This window comes from Dendropsophus ebraccatus, chromosome 3 (genome assembly GCF_027789765.1).
Source record: "Dendropsophus ebraccatus isolate aDenEbr1 chromosome 3, aDenEbr1.pat, whole genome shotgun sequence".
In the NCBI taxonomy this organism is placed as follows: domain Eukaryota; kingdom Metazoa; phylum Chordata; class Amphibia; order Anura; family Hylidae; genus Dendropsophus; species Dendropsophus ebraccatus.
In genome coordinates this window covers 101403697-101421576 of record NC_091456.1, presented here as the reverse complement: position 1 = coordinate 101421576, position 17880 = coordinate 101403697, and the positions used below count along the sequence as shown (strand labels likewise).

The 17880-nt window shown below is 46.3% G+C and overlaps 1 protein-coding gene across 1 annotated transcript; it reads right to left on the bottom strand.

Annotated features, from left to right (window-relative positions):
- Positions 1 to 10824: 10824 nt before the first annotated feature.
- On the bottom strand, positions 10825 to 13321 carry TPGS1 (tubulin polyglutamylase complex subunit 1). The gene is made up of 2 exons (XM_069964451.1): positions 12851 to 13321; positions 10825 to 11354 (listed from the first exon to the last, which is right to left on the bottom strand). Exons 1-2 carry the CDS (start codon positions 13165 to 13167, stop codon positions 10826 to 10828), a joined length of 846 nt encoding a protein of 281 aa, XP_069820552.1. The 5' UTR covers positions 13168 to 13321; the 3' UTR covers position 10825.
- Between the last annotated feature and the right edge of the window lie 4559 nt (positions 13322 to 17880).

The window sequence follows — 17880 nt, the reverse complement described above, 5'->3', positions numbered from 1 at the left end:
TGTAAATGGACCCTTCCTCTTGACAATGAGGAGAGTCTGCTGTTCAAGCACAATGATACAGCAATTATTAAACCAGGTATTAGTACTTTGCCAGTGTGGGTAGATGCTAAATCCTGCTGGAAAATGAAATCAGCATCTGCATAAAGTGCTAAAATTTCGGCTATGCCTTTTTTTGGACTTGATTTAACACAGTGGACGAACACCAGCAGATAACATGACTCCTCATACCATCACTAACTATGTGTGCCTATTATTTTTTTTAGCTAAAACAGGACTTTGGATGGGTGTACAAGAGTCTCGTTCTCCTTAGCCTAAGGCATTTCTGATGTGGTCTCTAGGTCATCAGTGGCTTGATACAAGGAATGCAACCTGTCCAGGATCCGTCTATGGGTAGCTTCAGGGTAGCTTCACGCGTACCGAGTCGGCTAGGTCCTGGCAGATCACTTTCACTACATACACGCAGCGGTCCAAACGACCGCTGCGTGCATGTAATTCTGCCGGCCGCTTAACCCCTTCAGCTCCTGCTGTGTATACATTACCTCTCCTCGCTGCACGGGGTCCTGGCGTACTGCTCTGCAGCCCGGCCAATCAGTGGCTGCGGCAGGGCAACACACTGATTGGCCGGGCGGGAGAGCAGTACGCCGGGACCCCGTGCAGCGAGGAGAGGTAATGTATACACAGCGGGAGCAGGAGCCGGCGGCAGCTCAAGGGGTTAAGCAGCCGGCAGAATTACATACACGCAGTGGTCGTTCAGACCGCTCCGTGTATGTAGTGAAAGTGATCTGCCAGGACCTAGCCGTTATTAACGCTACGAGTCGGTACGTGTGAAGCTACCCTAAATGTGCTGGCTCTTGAAGCACTGATTCCAGCTGCAACCCACGGTGATGCAGAGCTGCAGTGGCACAGGTAAGTACAGACTAATTTTTATGTTCCTGCATTACTTTTCTGGACATCCGTCAGGTGAGCAGTCTTTCCTATGATTGTGTAGCTCAGTGTTTCTCAACTCCAGTCATCAAGTACCCACACAGGTCATTTTAGAGGATTTCCTCAAAACGTAACCTGGTATGTTCAAACACGTTGGAATTTCATTGCATTAACACAATGAGGGACAGGTGGTTGGCAATTAAATGAACAACTACTGCATGTGTGAACACAGCCTAATGCTGTGTTTACACGGAGCGATAATTCGCCCAATCGAACGATTGACGATTTTGAAAAAACGATGTTTTTTTATAACGATTGTTTATGCTGCATTTACACGAAATGATTGCCTTTCGAATTTTCACGATTGCATTTGAGCGATAATCATGCCGTGTAAACACAGAAAACAATCAAGCAATGAGCGAGAAATCATTCATTTTGATCTTTCAACATGTTCTCAAATTGACGTTCGTCATTCGCAAAAAATTCGCAGATCGCTTTGTGTAAACAGTCTTTCAAAAATTCACCCTATGTGAAAGATGGGCTTAAGCGATCTTAAAAACGATCGCAATAATGATTTGTCTTACAAATTTTCTAACGATTTATTTGTCTAAACGTTGATTGTTATAAAAACCAAATCGTTGCTTCAAAATCGTTAAACAATTGATTGGGCGAATTATCGCTTTGTGTAAACGCAGCATTAGACAGAACAATATATTGTTTGGAGAAATTGTTATTGCCATCTTTTTAAGATCGCTTAACCCCTAGACACCCTAGGACGTACCGGTACGTCCTGGATGTCTGTCCCCAAACGACCCTGGACGCACCGGTACGTCCTGAGCTATGAAGCGTGCTCCGGAGTGGAGCACGCTTCATAGCAGGTGGGGGCCGGCTGCAATCACCAGCCGGCACCTCACCGTTAATCACGCGCTGCATCGTGACACTAACGCGGCCGCAGCGTTTAAGTGTAAGTGACAGGGGGACCCCGATCGGTATGCCTATGGCATAGCAGTGATCAGTGTGTAAAATCAAAGTAATTTATGTACAAGTCCCCCAAAGGGACTTAAAATGTATAAAAAAAAAAAAAGTTAAAAACACTAACACACTATCCCAAAACCCCTCCCCCAATAAAAGTTTAAATCACCCCCCTTTGCCATTATATAAATAAAACATATAAAAATAAATATATAATATATATAATAAAACATAATATACCGTATCGTGCGTAATTGTCCGATCTATTAAAATATAACAAGCGTCAACATGAAAAGAGGGGAAAAAGTGCACGGATTACCGATTTTATGTTACATTATATATTTTAAAAAAATAAATAAAAAGTGATCAAAATGTCCGATCTTCACAAATATGGTATTAATAAAAACAAGAGATCATGGCGGAAAAAATGACACACCATACAGCCCCGTAGGTGAAAAAATAAAACTGTTATAAGCATCACAAACAAAAATCACAAGGCCCATTTTAATAATATTTAATTGCCAAAAAAAAGGATTTCATTAAAAAAAAATATATAACATTAGAGAATCTGTGTAAACCTGCATATGGTTGTGTTCGAACTGACCTATAGAATAATAGTATAATGTCGCTTTTACCATATAGTGTATTTCGTAGACACAGAAACCCCCCAAACGTTACCATATTGCATTCTTTTTTTATGATTTCGCCTATTTATATCTTCATAAATAATATATTTGGGATTCCGTCATACATGTTATGGTAAAATGAAAGACGCTATTACAAAGTACAACTATTCCTGTAACAAACAAGCCATTATATGGCCTTGTAGATAGAAAACTGAAAGTGCTAGAGCTCTTAGAAGGGGAGGAGGGAAAAACGGAAACACTAAGATCAAAATTTGCGCGGTCCACTGGGTCATTTTGGGCCTGGTCCTCAAAGGGTTAAAGAAGCAGTTGACCCAAAAAAAATTTTGCCCCCCCCCCCCCCGCTGGCATGTATACTCACGTAAGCTGATCGATGTCCCACGGCGCAGCTCCATTCCCTTCCCGCTTTGCCATTCAAATCCGGCTCATCCGCCGGCGCTGTGGCTCCTCTTCTCTGCCTTGTAAATTGAACGCAGGAAGACACACACTTCCATAGAGAATGCATGGAAGCAAGTGACTTCTGGCCTATAATAACAGGTCAGAGAAGAGGACTTACAGCGCTGGCAGATGTGAGCGAGTGCCGGATTTTAACGGCAAAGCGGGACAAGAACGGATCGGTAAAAGACTGTTTACACGGCTTTCACTGAGACACTTGTTGAAAGATCAAAATGAACGATTTCACGCTTGTCACTTGATCGTTCGTTGTGTTTACACGAGCCGATTATCGCTCAAATGCGATGCGAAAATTCAAACGATAATCGTTCCGCAGCATTAGTGCTCGACTTTCCAGGCATGATGGGAATTGTAGTTTTGCAACAGCTGGAGGGCTGTTATAATTTACTGAAACAGACTAAGAAACCATTTAAAGTGGGATTTTTCAGAAATCAATAAATATCAATAGTTCAAGCGATTTCAAGCGAAACTCTGTAATAGGTTTTATTTAGCAAAACAGTTTCCTTCGGTACTCAAAAAGCTCTTTTCCAACCTTCACCCGTCATTTCAGAAGAGGCAGATTTTTGGTGTCCATTATGCTTTATGGAGACGGGAGGGTGGTGATTGAACACTGAGAGGAGACAAAAAGCCCTGCAAAACACTACATTCTGCAATCTTCTCTCACCAAGCTCCCAGATAAGCAGTCATCTTTCTGACCTGTGAATCCAGCGTTGTGCCCAGACAGTCTGCAAACAGCAAGGCTGGTTCTTTCCTCTTCCGGCTCACTCATCCCCCTTGCCCCTCCCCCTCCATAGGTTATAATAGGACTCAACAAACCCATCTGCATTTTGCTCCTCTGCAATGCCTGATAATGCAAAGATAAGAAGTGAGGGGAAGGCTGTAAAACAGCTTTTTGAGTACAGAAAGGGACTTTTTTGCCTAAAAAAAATAAAAAAAATTATTAGTTTCTTAAAATCGCTTGTACTATTGATTTCTGCAATAAAAATGCAAATGACAGTTACACCTTAAGGCTATGTTCACACTACACAAAAAAAAAAACGTACGCTGGTCTTAAATTAGTCCCTGCCCCCATTACTCTGCTGATATTACTGACACTGTCAGTTTTAATAGGTTTACATATAGTGGAATTTTCATCCTGCTGTTAGTATGAGGGGGACGTTAGGATGTCGGGAGCCACAGAAGCAAGCCTGAGTGCTGATGGGTAAAGTATTCACCGGGCTGCTGTATTCTGCTGTATGTAAATCTATTGAAACTGACAGTACGGGAATCGAAGCGGATTTTGCTGTGAATTGACAGCGTGACATCTGCTGCAATTCCGTTATGTGTGAAACTGGCCTTAGGGCATGTTCACACAGGACTGAATTGCAGCAGATCTGTTGCAGATTTTCCCAATTAACATAAATAGTGGTCAAAATCTTACGCCTTTCAGTCCTGTGTGAACATAATGCTGCGTTTACACGTAACGATTATCGTGCGAATTTGCGCGATAATGATCGAATTCGAATGATAATCGTACGTGTAAACGCAGCGAACGATCAAACGACTAGCGAGAAATCGGTCATTTTGATCTTTGAACATGTTTTCAAATCGTCGTTGATCGTTCGCAAAAAATTCGCAGATCGATCCATGTGAACAGTCGTTCGCCGATTTAACCAATGTGTGAGATAGGCTTAAGCGATCGCAAAACAAATTTTCCGTACGATATATCGTACCGTTTAAACGCTGATCGTTATGGAAAAAAAATTGTTACTCCGACATTGTTAATCGTATGATTGGGACAATTATCGTTTCGTGTAAACGCAGCATAACTCCAAGCAATAGTAACTAGATATACAAAATAACTTTCCAAGTTACTGGTCATGCATTTACAATCAAAGCCAAATTTAGACTTCTACTGTTTTTTTATTGTTAGAGAGAGGTGCATTGGTATTAATAAGCCAAACATAGTAGAACATAACAGATCTGTTCTTTTTCTGAATTTGGACTCACTTCTAGTACTGGTGTACAAACACTGACACAAAATACTGAACCAAACAGCGAGTTCTGCTCAATACTGTAGTGTTTTAACTGTTCTAGAGCTTACTGTGTCATAATAAATTATAATGCAGGGATATTATAATAAATTATAATGCAGGGATTCCCGTTGAGTTCAGTCCATGATATACAATGAGTATACAGACCATATATAATCTGTATATCACAGACTTGTGAACACAGCCTAAAAATTTACATATCAGTTACATTGATGTTCATTGTTTTTTTTAAAGATCCTAAAGTAATTCTGTGCTCTTCTGAAACTTATGTAACAGACAAGTATTTTAAGCACATACCTTTAGACTAAGGGCCCTATTCCACCGGACGATTATCGTTAGCATAATCGTTAACGATTAACGATCTCAAACGACCGCTATTGCGAAAGACCTGAAAACGTTCACTCATTTCCATGGAACGATAATCGTTACTTATGATCGTAATTGCGATCGTTTCTTCTTCCGTATTTATTCGCTATTGCGTTCGTATCTATTGCGAACGACCGAACGATGTCTTATTCAATGCGAACGATTTGCGAACGTTTTGCGAACGAGCAACGATAAAAATAGGTCCAGGTCTTATAAAGCGATCAACGATTTCTCGTTCGGTCGTTAATCGTTACTGCATTTCAACCGAACGATTATCGTTTAGATTCGAACGATTTAACGATAATCTGAACGATAATCGTCCGGTGGAATAGGGCCCTAAGGGCCCTATTCCACGGGACGATTATCGTTCAGATTATCGTTAAATCGTTCGAATCTGAACGATAATCGTTCTGTTGAAATGCAGTTAACGATTAACGACCGAACGAGAAATCGTTGATCGTTTAATAAGACCTGGACCTATTTTTATCGTTGCTCGTTCGCAAATCGTTCGCATTGAATAAGACATCGTTCGGTCGTTCTCAATAGATACGAACGCAATAGCGAATAAATAGCGAAGAGAAACGATCGCAATTACGATCATAAGTAACGATTATCGTTCCATGGAAATGAGTGAACGTTTTCAGGTCTTTCGCAATAGCGGTCGTTTGAGATCGTTAATCGTTAACGATTATCCAAACGATAATCGTCCCGTGGAATAGGGCCCTAAGGGTCCATTTACACAGAAAGATTATCTGCCAATGATTTGAAGCCAAAGCCAGGAATGGATTTGAAAAGAGGAGAAATCTCAGGCTTTCCTTTATGACTTGATCTCGGTTTATAGTCTGTTCCTGGCTTTGGCTTCAAATCTTTGGCAGATAATCTGTCATACATCTTTCTGTGTAAATGGACCCTAAAGGCCCTATTCAACGGAACGATTATCGTCCGTATTCGGCCGATATCGGCCGCTACGGATGATAATCGTCCCGCGGAATAGAGTGCAACGATCAGCCGACATTGTTCATGTCGGCTGATCGTTGCAGTCGCTTGTTTTTCAACATGTTGGAAAACAATGGACTGATATAGCAGCGATCTGCTGCCGTCGCTCCGTTGAATAGGAGCATCGGCAGCAGACGCTGCTATATCCTATGGGCTGCCCGGACGATCAGCGATCACCCGGGCAGCCCCCCCCCGCAGCTCCCCTCCGCCCCCTCCCGCACTCACCTGCAGCAGCCGCGTCGAATAGCGGCGGCAGCGATCGGGGAACGAGGAGCAAACGAGCGCTGAGTAATAGGCCCTTAAGGGTAGCTTCACACAAGATGGATCGCAGCTGCGAATTTTGCAGCAAATCCGCTACGATCTAAGGTCCTGGCAGCTCCTTGTGAATACATACTCGCAGCTGATCTTTCAAATCGCTGCGAGTATGTAAATCACCCGCCATTTAACAGGCTGCCTCTGTATACATTACCTGTCTTCAATCCGGCTTTCCGCTCTCCTGCTCAGCCAATCAGAGCGTTGCCCAGATCGTAGCGTTGACCTAAGATCGTAGCAGATTTGCTGCAAAACTCACATTGAGATTTCTGCTGCAATCCGTCCTGTGTGAAGCTGTCCTAAAAAAGGTTAGTCAGCATTAGCATAGTGTAAAATGGGCCTGAAAGGGATTGTATAATCAGGACAATTCCTCTTCAAATTGTGGACTGACCGTTAAGGGTCAGTTCACACGTACAGATGTCAGGTTCTGTCAGGTCCTGGCAGTTCACTGTCACTACATACTTGCAGCTGCCTGAACAACCGCTGCGTGTATGTAATTCTGGAGGCCCCTTAACCCCTTCGGCTCCCACTCTGCTGTGTCTGTATATACATTACCTGTATCCTGCACGGGGTCCCGGCATACTGCTCTCCCGCCCGGCCAATCAGTGTGTTGCCCAGCTGCAGCCACTGATTGGCTGGGCGGGAGAGCAGTACAGAGGGACCCCGCGCAGCGAGGACAGGTAACGTATGTACAGACACAGCGGGGCGGGAGCCGAAGGGGTTAAGGGGCCGGCAGAATCACATACTCGCAGCGGTCGTCAGACTGCTGCGAGTATGTAGTGACAGGGAACTGCCAGGACCTGACAGTCTCGCAGCGAGATTTACGCTGCAAGTCTGTACGTGTGAACTGACCCTAAGGAAGCTGTGAGTAGTCAAATACTACAGGGGGAACGCATTACTACATAGTGGGAGGAGGCCATGTGATGCATGAACATGCTCAATGCTCTAAGACGACAGATGCTCCTTATATTTTGCATGATAGGCCATAATAAAATAACAACGTAGAAGCTCTTGTGTATGCCTTGTATATACCTATTTTAGTTAATATGGGATTCATAGGATATCTGCCATCTTGATTCTTTCTTCCACATGGCTTTCCTAATGCAGGCTACATTTCCCATGATACCTCTGGCTTTGCAGAGACTAGGGATGTCAAGATACCAGAATTTTGAGTTCGATACCAATACCAATTGTTTTATTTTGATACTCGATACCATTTCGATACTTAGCGTATAACCCGCCCATAATAATTCTATAAAGTGCCCCACCCCCACCCCCACTCCCCCGACTGCATATACAATGTTCACCATGTAATATACCTCACATGTCATCTATATTCTTCAGGTCGGTACTATTACAAAGGTACAATATATGTTCCTTTTAATTTACAACTTACACGCATTACATGCATTTACACAGGCTATGATGCCAATATTTCCCCCTTTTTTGTTTTTATTATAGTAGTTGGGGGTAGAAGTAGTATGGCTGACTCACAGCATAGTATGTTGGGGGTAGTAGTTGTATGGCTGACACACCATATAGTATGTTGAGGGTAGTAGTTGTATGGCTGACACACAGTATAGTATGTTAGGGGTAGTAGTTGTATGGCTGACACACCATATAGTATGTTGAGGGTAGTAGTAGTAAGGCTGACACAGTATAGTATGTTGAGGGTAGTAGTTGTATGGCTGACACACAGTATAGTATGTTAGGGGTAGTAGTTGTATGGCTGACACACAGTATAGTATGTTGAGGGTAGTAGTAGTAAGGCTGACACAGTATAGTATGTTAGGGGTAGTAGTTGTATGGCTGACACAGTATAGTATGTTAGGGATATTTGTTGTATGGCTGACACATAGCACTGGTATAGTATGTTGGGGGTAGTAGTATGGCAGATGCACAATATAGTATGTTGGGGGTATTTGATCTATGGCTGACACATAACACTAGTATAGTATGTTGGGGGTAATAGTTGTATGGCTGACACAGTATAGTATGTTGGGGGTATTTGTTGTATGGCTGACACATAGCACTAGTATAGTATGTTAGGGGTAGTAGTTGTATGGCTGACACAGTATAGTATGTTGGGGGTATTTGTTGTATGGCTGACACATAGCACTAGTATAGTATTTTGGGGGTAATAGTTGTATGGCTGACACAGTATAGTATGTTGGGGGTATTTGTTGTATGGCTGACACATAGCACTGGTATAGTATGTTGGGGGTATTTGTTGTATGGCTGACACATAGCACTAGTATAGTATGTTGGGAGTAATAGTATGGCAGATGCACAGTATAATATATTGGGGATAGTAGTTGTATGGCTGACACACAGCTATACAACTACTACTCCCAACATACTATACTAGTGTTATGTGTCAGCTATACAACTACTACCCCCAACATACTATACTAGTGCTGACCCATAGCACTAGTATAGTATGTTGGGGATAGTAATAGCTGTAGTGGAGCAGAACCTTCACATCCTGGCTCAGCCTCTTCTGCTCCATGCTGCCCGGTCCCGGCGTCACTCCCCCTTCCTTCCCCCTCCACTGTGACTCCCGACCCCGCACACAAGCCGCAGCCTCAACACTACTTGCTTCTTGTCACTGTACATCGCCTGCTGTGTACGGAGCGGCTCGGATGCTGCTGACACTTTTGACAGCGCTATTTAACTGTGTAGATGCCGCTGTCAAGTGTCAGCAGCAGCCGAGCCGCTCCGTACACAGCAGGCGATGTACAGTGACGAGAAGCAAGTAGTGAGGAGGCTGCGGCTTGTGTGCGGGAGCCGGGAGTCACATCGGAACACAGCCCAGTATGAATACCGCCCCATGGTGACAGCGGCATGCAGCCCTACCCGGGCGGACCCGGCGGGTTGCAAAGGAGAGGTGGGCCAGTGGGTAGTGAGTTAACCCCCGACCGTGTCACATGAATTGTGGCACGCTGACCCACTCTGACCTACTTTGCAGCGCCCCGCTCCTGTTCACAGACCGGGCAGCAGAAGCTGGTGAGCCGGGGGAACGACGACACCCGGGACCGGGCAGCGCGGAGCAAGAGCTGGTGAGCCGGGCGGGCAGCACACAGAACATGGCCGGCGCTCAGCTAGCCGCCGACCATGTTCTCTGCACTATACTTTATGTTAAGCTGCGCTATTGTGCAGCTTAATATAAAGTATCGAAACCAGGAAATCCTGGTATCGAACCGTTTTTTTGCCCCGAATATCGATAGTAGTATCGATATTTCGGTGCATCGTGCAACACTAACAGAGACAGGGGGTGGAACCAGTGCACTTAGTCTGTGATAGGTCACTTACATAGAGCTAGCAGTGTTCCTCATCCCAAAGGTCACAATTGAGGATCCCCCATACAGAGAACACCTGTGGTGATATCTGATGCACTGACTAGAAATAGATCACCTATGAAATAGTAAGGTATTTCCTAAACATGACCTGTTGATGATCCTTACGGACTGGAGTGGGGAACACTGCTCTACTATATGACCGACAAGCGGTCATCATCAGCATTCTGTGCATGGGGAACATAGAGATAAAAAAGTATACGAAATAGGCTGCAGGAATACTGATGGAGAGTTAGCATTATACGGGGGGGAGGGCTGAAGTCATATTTTCTATTGGCAAATATTGAAATGTAACATTTGGGTTTAAGTCTGTAACAAGAGAAACCAATAACAGAAGAAAAGCTTCTACTGTCCAACGTACACTGACTTCTATCTTACTGATAGCTTGGACTACAAATGAATTGCATAAATTACCATAAAAGACTAAAGGCCCTATAACACCAACAGATTATCTGACAGATTTTTTGTGCCAAAGCCAGGAAGGCACTATAAACACAGAACAGGTCATAAAGGAAAGACTGAGATTTCTCCTCTTTTTAAATCCATTCCTGGCTTTGGCTCAAAAAAATCTGTCAGATAATCTGTTGGTGTAATAGGGCCCTAACAATTACTTTTGTTATGTCAGCATGGCCCGGAGACAACTCTGTAATTTCCTATTCTGTAAATAGCGTGAAACCTGGGTGAGCGTCTAAACATGCAGCAATTGGTTCTGGAATAAAATACATTAAATCATCAGGCTGGTAAGGACACAGAAGGGCACACAAGCTATTCACTGAACTGCTTTGACTTTATCAAGGAACAGCAGACATGCATCTTTTAAAAATTCATGACGTCCCATAGGAATCGCAGGCTTTTTGATCTGGATTGCTCGGTCCATAGCGATAGCTAAACAGTCTGGTCCTAGTTTGGAGCCAGCCTCCAGGTAGCTAGCTGGGACAGATAAGTCACTAGCTGTGAGTGCTTCTTCTAGAGTGTCTAACACAGCTTGACACACCCTTTGGTCCGAATGGTTGTCCTTATCCAGAATATTAAACAGAGTGTCTGCTTTGGACTTGAACTCCACCAACACAAAGCAAGTAAGAACCCCATATCGGAACACATCAAATGGAACTGCTTCATGATCCCGGCACTGGATCTTCTTCAGAAGGGCAGAGGAAATCTCAGGAGGGAGGTCACCTTCCTGACAAATTCTGGTCAGGACCTCACTGTAGGTTTTCCCATTCAAGCCAGGCTTTTTCTTTCTCCCACCAGCACTGAGGCAGTCATATGCCATGGTCAGGTTATTGTTAAAAGCCGTTCTGTACGGAGACACAGAGGAGTCACATTAATATCACCAGTATATGCCTTTAGCTTTTTTCATTTAGGGTGGGTTCACACAAGACGGAATCACAGCGGATTGCGTTTGCAGTGAAATCCGCTGTGATTCCCGTATTGTCCGTTTGAATAGGATTGCATACTGGCAGCGGAAATTTTCATCCCACTGCGAGTATGTAAATTGCCCATCCTCCTTAACCTGTGGCAGCGCGGTGAATACATTACCAGTTTCTGCTCCAGCTCCCGGCATCCTGATATCCCGCTCAGCCAATCAGTGGCTGTGGCGGACAATCAACTGGGACCAAAAAGTGCACTTAACAGCTGTTGCATGTCCTGCAGTACATTCTTTCCAGTCCAAGGGTATGTGCACACTGAGCAATTCTCGAGGAATTGTAGCTGAAAGATTTCTGCTTGAAATTCCTCGCCTATTCTGCTCTGGCAGAATTTAAGCGGAATTTGAGCGGAATCCACGCGGAAATCAAGCGGAATGCAAGCGGAATTCAAACCCCATTGACTTCTATAGGATTCCTCTAGCGGAATCCGCCCAAAAAATTGACATGTACATTCTTTGGGCGGAATGCAAATTCTGCGCGGAATCCGCACGGAATTCCGGACGGAAATTTACTCTGTGTGCACGGGCAGTCGGAAATCCCATTGTTCTCTATGGAAGGAGCAATGTTGCATTTATACGGGCGTAATTCCACGCGGATTCCGCCGCTTTTTATGGCGGAATTCAGGCTCAGTGTGCACATACCCTAAGGGCGGGTTCAGACTACAGAGTTCTCGCGGATAAATTCCGCCGAATTCCGTTGCCTGTACACGCTCACGGCCACGCACCTCTCCGCCCATGCCATAGACACCATTCTATGCACGGGCGGATTTCACATTCCAACGAAAGAATTGACACGTCAATTCTTTCGGAGGATAGAGGAATCAGCCGGCCTATAGAATGGTGTCTATGGAGCCGGCGGAATGGCGTGCAGCCGTGAGCGTGTACAGGCAACGGAATTCGGCGGAATTTATCCGCGAAAATTCCGTAGTCTGAACCCGCCCTAACACAATGCTCTCTCACTTGGCTGAATGGGCTGTCACTGCCGACAGGGAAACACTGGAGGAGCATAGTGAGGTAAGTATAAGCTCTTTACTATTCTCTATATAAGTGCAGCAATATAGGAAGACTGACTACCCCTTTAACAGCAAAGTGAATGAGATGTGTCCGCCCAAGAATTCTAGATTTGCCCACAGTTCCCAGTGTACCCATCATGACATCCATCCCCCACCAAAAATAAATAAATAAAACACCGTAAATAAACCAGGGTTTGTGCACACCATTAGGTGCCTAAATGTAATAACAAACACGGCTGGCCTGTAGCTGTCAGGTTAGTGGCAGTGTGCGGCTTCCATTGGAGCTACTGTTATACAGCCAGGACTATGGCTCCCCCGTGCCCAGCAGCGGTATACAGCGGTATACAGCACCCACCTCTGCGAGTGATGAGCCAGCTTCAGGTACCACAGGACGTGCCCCAAGCGCTGCTGCAGCAGGACGTGCGCCCCCCGCTCACCAGGCCTCGGCCCCCCGGCCGCTCCCACCCCCAGCTTCTCGAAGTAACCGGCCAGGAAGACCACCGGCTCCTCCGGCCTGGCCTCCAGGAGTTTCAGCACGGCCTCACGTAACATGTCACGTACTCCGGTCTGAGCCAGAAAATCCGCCTCGCTGGTGGGTCGAGGCTGAGCCCTCGGTACCGGGGAGCCCGCTATAGCACGTCTCTTGTCCGCCATCACATGTAAGGGCAGCATGATAAGGCAATCCTCCTACAGAACGGCAGAAGGGCCATGTTTAGTTGTGGCAACGCTAGTCGCCATGACAACCACAGACGCCGTAAGTTTTCGGTCCTGTAGTTGTAGGATGTGTAATGAGATGGGGCACCAGAGGGGCCGGCTGCCAGTCTCCAAAGCCAGAGGCTTCCTTTAAGACGTCTGGGCAAAATGTGGAAATGCATGTAGAAATGCTTCTCAAATCGGAGCTTTCATACAGTGAACAGTATGTGTGCTTCTGTGCTCCTCCAAACACTTGGGAGCAGGGCTTTGCAAGGGTTCTGACACATCTGGGGCAGGGGCCCTCTGCATGCCCTCATAAGTGGTTAGTGGAGGAGCCCAGTGCAGAAGCTCCTGGCCCTGTCAAGGATAATAACTAGAGATGAGCGAACCGGGTTCCGGTTCGAGTCGATCCGAACCCGAACGTTCGGCATTTGATTAGCGGTGGCTGCTGAAGTTGGATAAAGCTCTAAGGTTGTCTGGAAAACATGGATACAGCCAATGACTATATCCATGTTTTCCACATAGCCTTAGTGCTTCCTCCAAGTTCAGCAGCCACCGCTAATCAGATGCCGAAAGTTCGGGTTCGGATCGACTCGAGCATGCTTGAGGTTCGCTCATCTCTAATAATAACCCTAATGACCACTCTATTAGCCCAGCTCTATGGCCACCACTCATATTAACTGCGGCTAAGCAGATGCATGTACCCACCCATGCCAGGATCCTGTTTGTTGTCATGTGCAGTACAGTGAGTAGGTATGTGGGTTGCCCCCTGTATGTAGGATCCTATGCTGTGTCCTCCATATAGTAATAATGCCCCCTGCTGTGTCCCCCCATATAGTAATAATGCCCCCTGCTGTGTCCTCCATACAGTTATAATGCCCCCTGCTGTGTCCTCCATACAGTAATAATGCCCCCTGCTGTGTCCTCCATACAGTAATAATGCCCCCTGCTGTGTCCTCCATACAGTTATAATGCCCCCTGCTGTGTCCTCCATACAGTAATAATTCCCCCTGCTGTGTCCTCCATACAGTAATAATTCCCCCTGCTATGTCCTCCATACAGTAATAATGCCCCCTGCTGTGTCCTCCATACAGTAATAATGCCCCCTGCTGTGTCCCCCATATAGTAATAATGCCCCCTGCTGTGTCCCTCATATAGCAATAATTGTCACGGCCGCGGCGGCGTCCCGCGTTCGGGGCCGCCGCCGCGACCGCCTCCTGCCCCATGCAGCAGCCGGTGTCCATAGTCAGGGACCCGGCGCTGCTGTTACTTCGGCCCCGGGGGGCGCCTCACCTCTCCACGTTCCTGTCTGTCGCTGTGCCGGCCGGCGCGCGCGTCCCCGCTTCCTAGGGCGCGCGCGCGCCGGATGTCTCAGATTTAAAGGGCCAGTCCGCCCTTAATTGGTTAGTTGCACCAATCACTCCCCTATAAATCCCAGCATGCTCTGTCCCTTGTGTTGGAGCCTCTACATGCTTTCCATAGCGTTTGGCCCAGCTCCCTGTTGTTCCTGATCCCTGTCCGCTACCTGGTCCCTAGTCCTTGTTCCTGATCCCTGTCCGCTACCTGGTCCCCACTCCTTGTTCCTGGTTCCTGCTTCCCCGTTATACTTCAGTTCCTGTGTTCTGCCTGTCACGTGCAAAACGTGCAAACGTGAAAACCAGCGGCCCCTTAGACTCCGCTCCCTGGTGAGGTTAGTGCCATCGCTGGTGACGGTCCAGTGGATCCACTACTCCAGGCGTAACAATAATGCCCCCTGCTGTGTCCTCCATACAGTAATAATGCCCCCTGCTGTGTCCTCCATACAGTAATAATGCCCCTGATGTGTCCCCCATATAGGGGGACTTCTAGTTAAAGTAATGTAAAAAGTAAAAATGATTTTATATTAATAAAAAAATCCCCTCCCCTAATAAAAGTCCAAATCACCCCCCTTTTCCCGATTTATAAATAAATAAATAAATAAACAAACAAACATATTTGGTATCATCGCCTAAACTTTTAAATTATCACATTCCTGATCTGGCACGGTAAACGGTGCAAGCACAAAAAAATTACCTGCAACTATGGTGGGATCGGCCCTGCCCACCGCCTAACGGTGCTCCCCAGCCTCCAGCAGCTATGCCCCGATGTCCCGATGCGGCCAGTGTACCTGTCACCAGCTGTGCTTCCGGATAAGCAGTGAAATCCACCACTAATCCGATTTTTGGCCTCCATAGAAACAGAGAGGCAATCAGTCGCTAATACACGTGACCCCCATTGGATCTAACTGGGGTCGCTTGCATTAGCAACTAATTGCATCGCCGAACAGAAGCACGGCTGGTGACAGGTACACTCACAGGTCCAAAGGGGAGGGCACCCCATGTGGTACACGGGAAAAGAGCACCCTGCCCGCGAGAGCTTACAATCTATGAGCTTATAAGCCGGCTGCCTTTGAAGTCCGTGCCACTCCGCCCAGGGTGCCTGAAAAAGCTGGACTTAGTCTTAGGAGAGGTTACCAGGACTGGATCCAGCTTTTCCAGGCACCTGGGGTGTAGCAGCATGGAGCAGCAAGGACTTCAAAAGCAGCTGACTGATAAGCTAATGAAGGGATTCTCTTCTTTTGTACTGTAATTCCTCTATACAGTAATAATGTTTCCTGTCCATTTCCCTTGTGTTTCCATCAATTTCTGAGGTTGACAGGTTTTCACATGACCTTCTCTCCACCGAACTTGAGTCTCCTGCAAAAAAGCTTGAGTCTCCCATTGACTTCAATGGGGTTCGTTACTCGAAACGAGCCCTCGAGTATCGGGAAATACTTGTCTCAAGTAACGAGCATTTTAGTACTCACTCATCACTAGTGATGTTGCAATAGGCCGTAGTGTGATAGCGTTACTTTGGGTGAGAGGAGTCTTAACGGAGGATGAGGGTAGTAGTTCCCTGAGAATGATGCTGGGTGGAATGATACTGAAGAGAATACTTGCTGTTGAGGATGAGAAGAAGATAGCGACTGGAGAACGGCACCCAGATCTTGACTAGAAGGGAGAATCTTGAGAATGAGACTGGTCAGGACTGGAGTATGTCTCTGAGATCGTGGAGAGAATCACACTAGGTTGCGGTCTTTCTTGAGGAGCAGCAGAGAACACGCCTTCCCTATTGAAGGTAGAGTGAGAACCACCAACTAGAAGGGGAGTGACTAACTAACCCCAGCCAAAAGCTCAACGGCTATTGGGGTTACTATGGCAGCCGGGGAAAGTCACGTTTGCAGGCCGTTTGCATCATCACACCATGTGACATGGCAACACATACAAATGAATATACATAGGAGAATATGAAGAATACCAAACTTGAACACTGGGGGGCGTAATACAAGCTGAGCTCTTTGCAGTGGCCATTAACCCTTTCCAGTACTTATAGGCAACAGTATACATATATATATAGAACTTTTCCTGTACTGGGACACTGCACCGCCCCCCCTTAACCCGCCACAGCCCAGACTATACTTTACCTGGTCCACGCTCCGGCTGCATCTGAGGCTCCTGACTCCTGTAGGTCCCGCCCAGTCAATCGGTGACTGTTGCGGGGCCGTGCACTGATTGGCTGCTGCTGGTATTCCTTTAAAGGAGAAGTCCAGCAAAATATTTTTTATTGAAGTATTGTATTGCCCCCGAAAAGTTATACAAATTATGCACTTATTACAGGAAATGCACATAAAGGGGGAGATTTATCAAACTAGTGTAAAGTGGAATTGTCTCAGTTGCCCCTAGCAACCAATCAGATTCCACCTATCATTTTCCAAAGACACTGTGAGGAATGAAAGGTGGAATCTGATTGGTTGCTAGGGGCAAATGAGCCAGTTTCACTTTACACCACGTTTGATAAATCTCCCCCAAAGTGCTTTTTTCCCTGCACTCACTGCTGCATCAAGGCTTCACTTCCTGGATGAAATGGGTATGTCACGACCCGACTCCCAGAGCTGTGCGGGCTGTGGCTCTGTGGCTGGACATTTGCTTGAAGTCGTATTGTCTATCCGTGTTTCGCCATCTGATTAACGCAGCAAAAGCCTGTATTTCAATGATATGGAGACCTCCAGAACCGCCCTGCTTTATTTTCTGATTATGCAAGGTAGTGATGTCATGATACCAGAATTTTAAGTTAGATACCAATATCAACTTTTTTATTTTGATATTCAATGTCATCTTCCTGTAGATGTCTGACAAGCAGCAGTGCTGTGTCTCCGTGGCCATGTGCTCTCCCCTCCATGATGAAGCTGGGTAGCTGGAGGTGATGGGGGCAACACCTGCCAAGGATAATGGAGGTGACAGGCAGTGACAGCGCAGTAGGGTGTAAGGTGACCCCAGCAGTGGTGGTGGTGTGGTGCAAGCCTCCTGGTAGTGGGGTGAGGCCACGCAGAGCGCTGTGTGTGGAGGTCTCCCCTCCCTTACCCACCCCCTTCTCCGAACAGCGCCTCGGTGGATTGTGGGCGCAGTCCATTCTTCATTTACCATTTAACCTCCGCCATACTCCCGGCGGAGGAGGAGGACTGTGAGTAGAGTTGAAGTGAAGCTTGTCAGATGGTGTACTTCCAAGAAGCCCCTGCTGCTCTGGCAGCCACTACAGCAGGCACGTCATGTCTAATACTGGGGGAAGCGGCAGGTTCCCCCAAGGGACTATGTGTGTGAGAGAGTGGAACAGAGATGAACCGCAGGACCTCAGCTA

Coding starts and splice junctions, on each gene's coding strand:
- TPGS1 (XM_069964451.1), bottom strand. CDS start 13,167: ATGCTGCCCTTACATGTGATGGCGGACAAGAGACGTGCTATAGCGGGC. Junction 11,355..12,850: donor CTGGCTCATCACTCGCAGAG/GTGGGTGCTGTA, acceptor GTCTCCGTACAG/AACGGCTTTTAACAATAACC.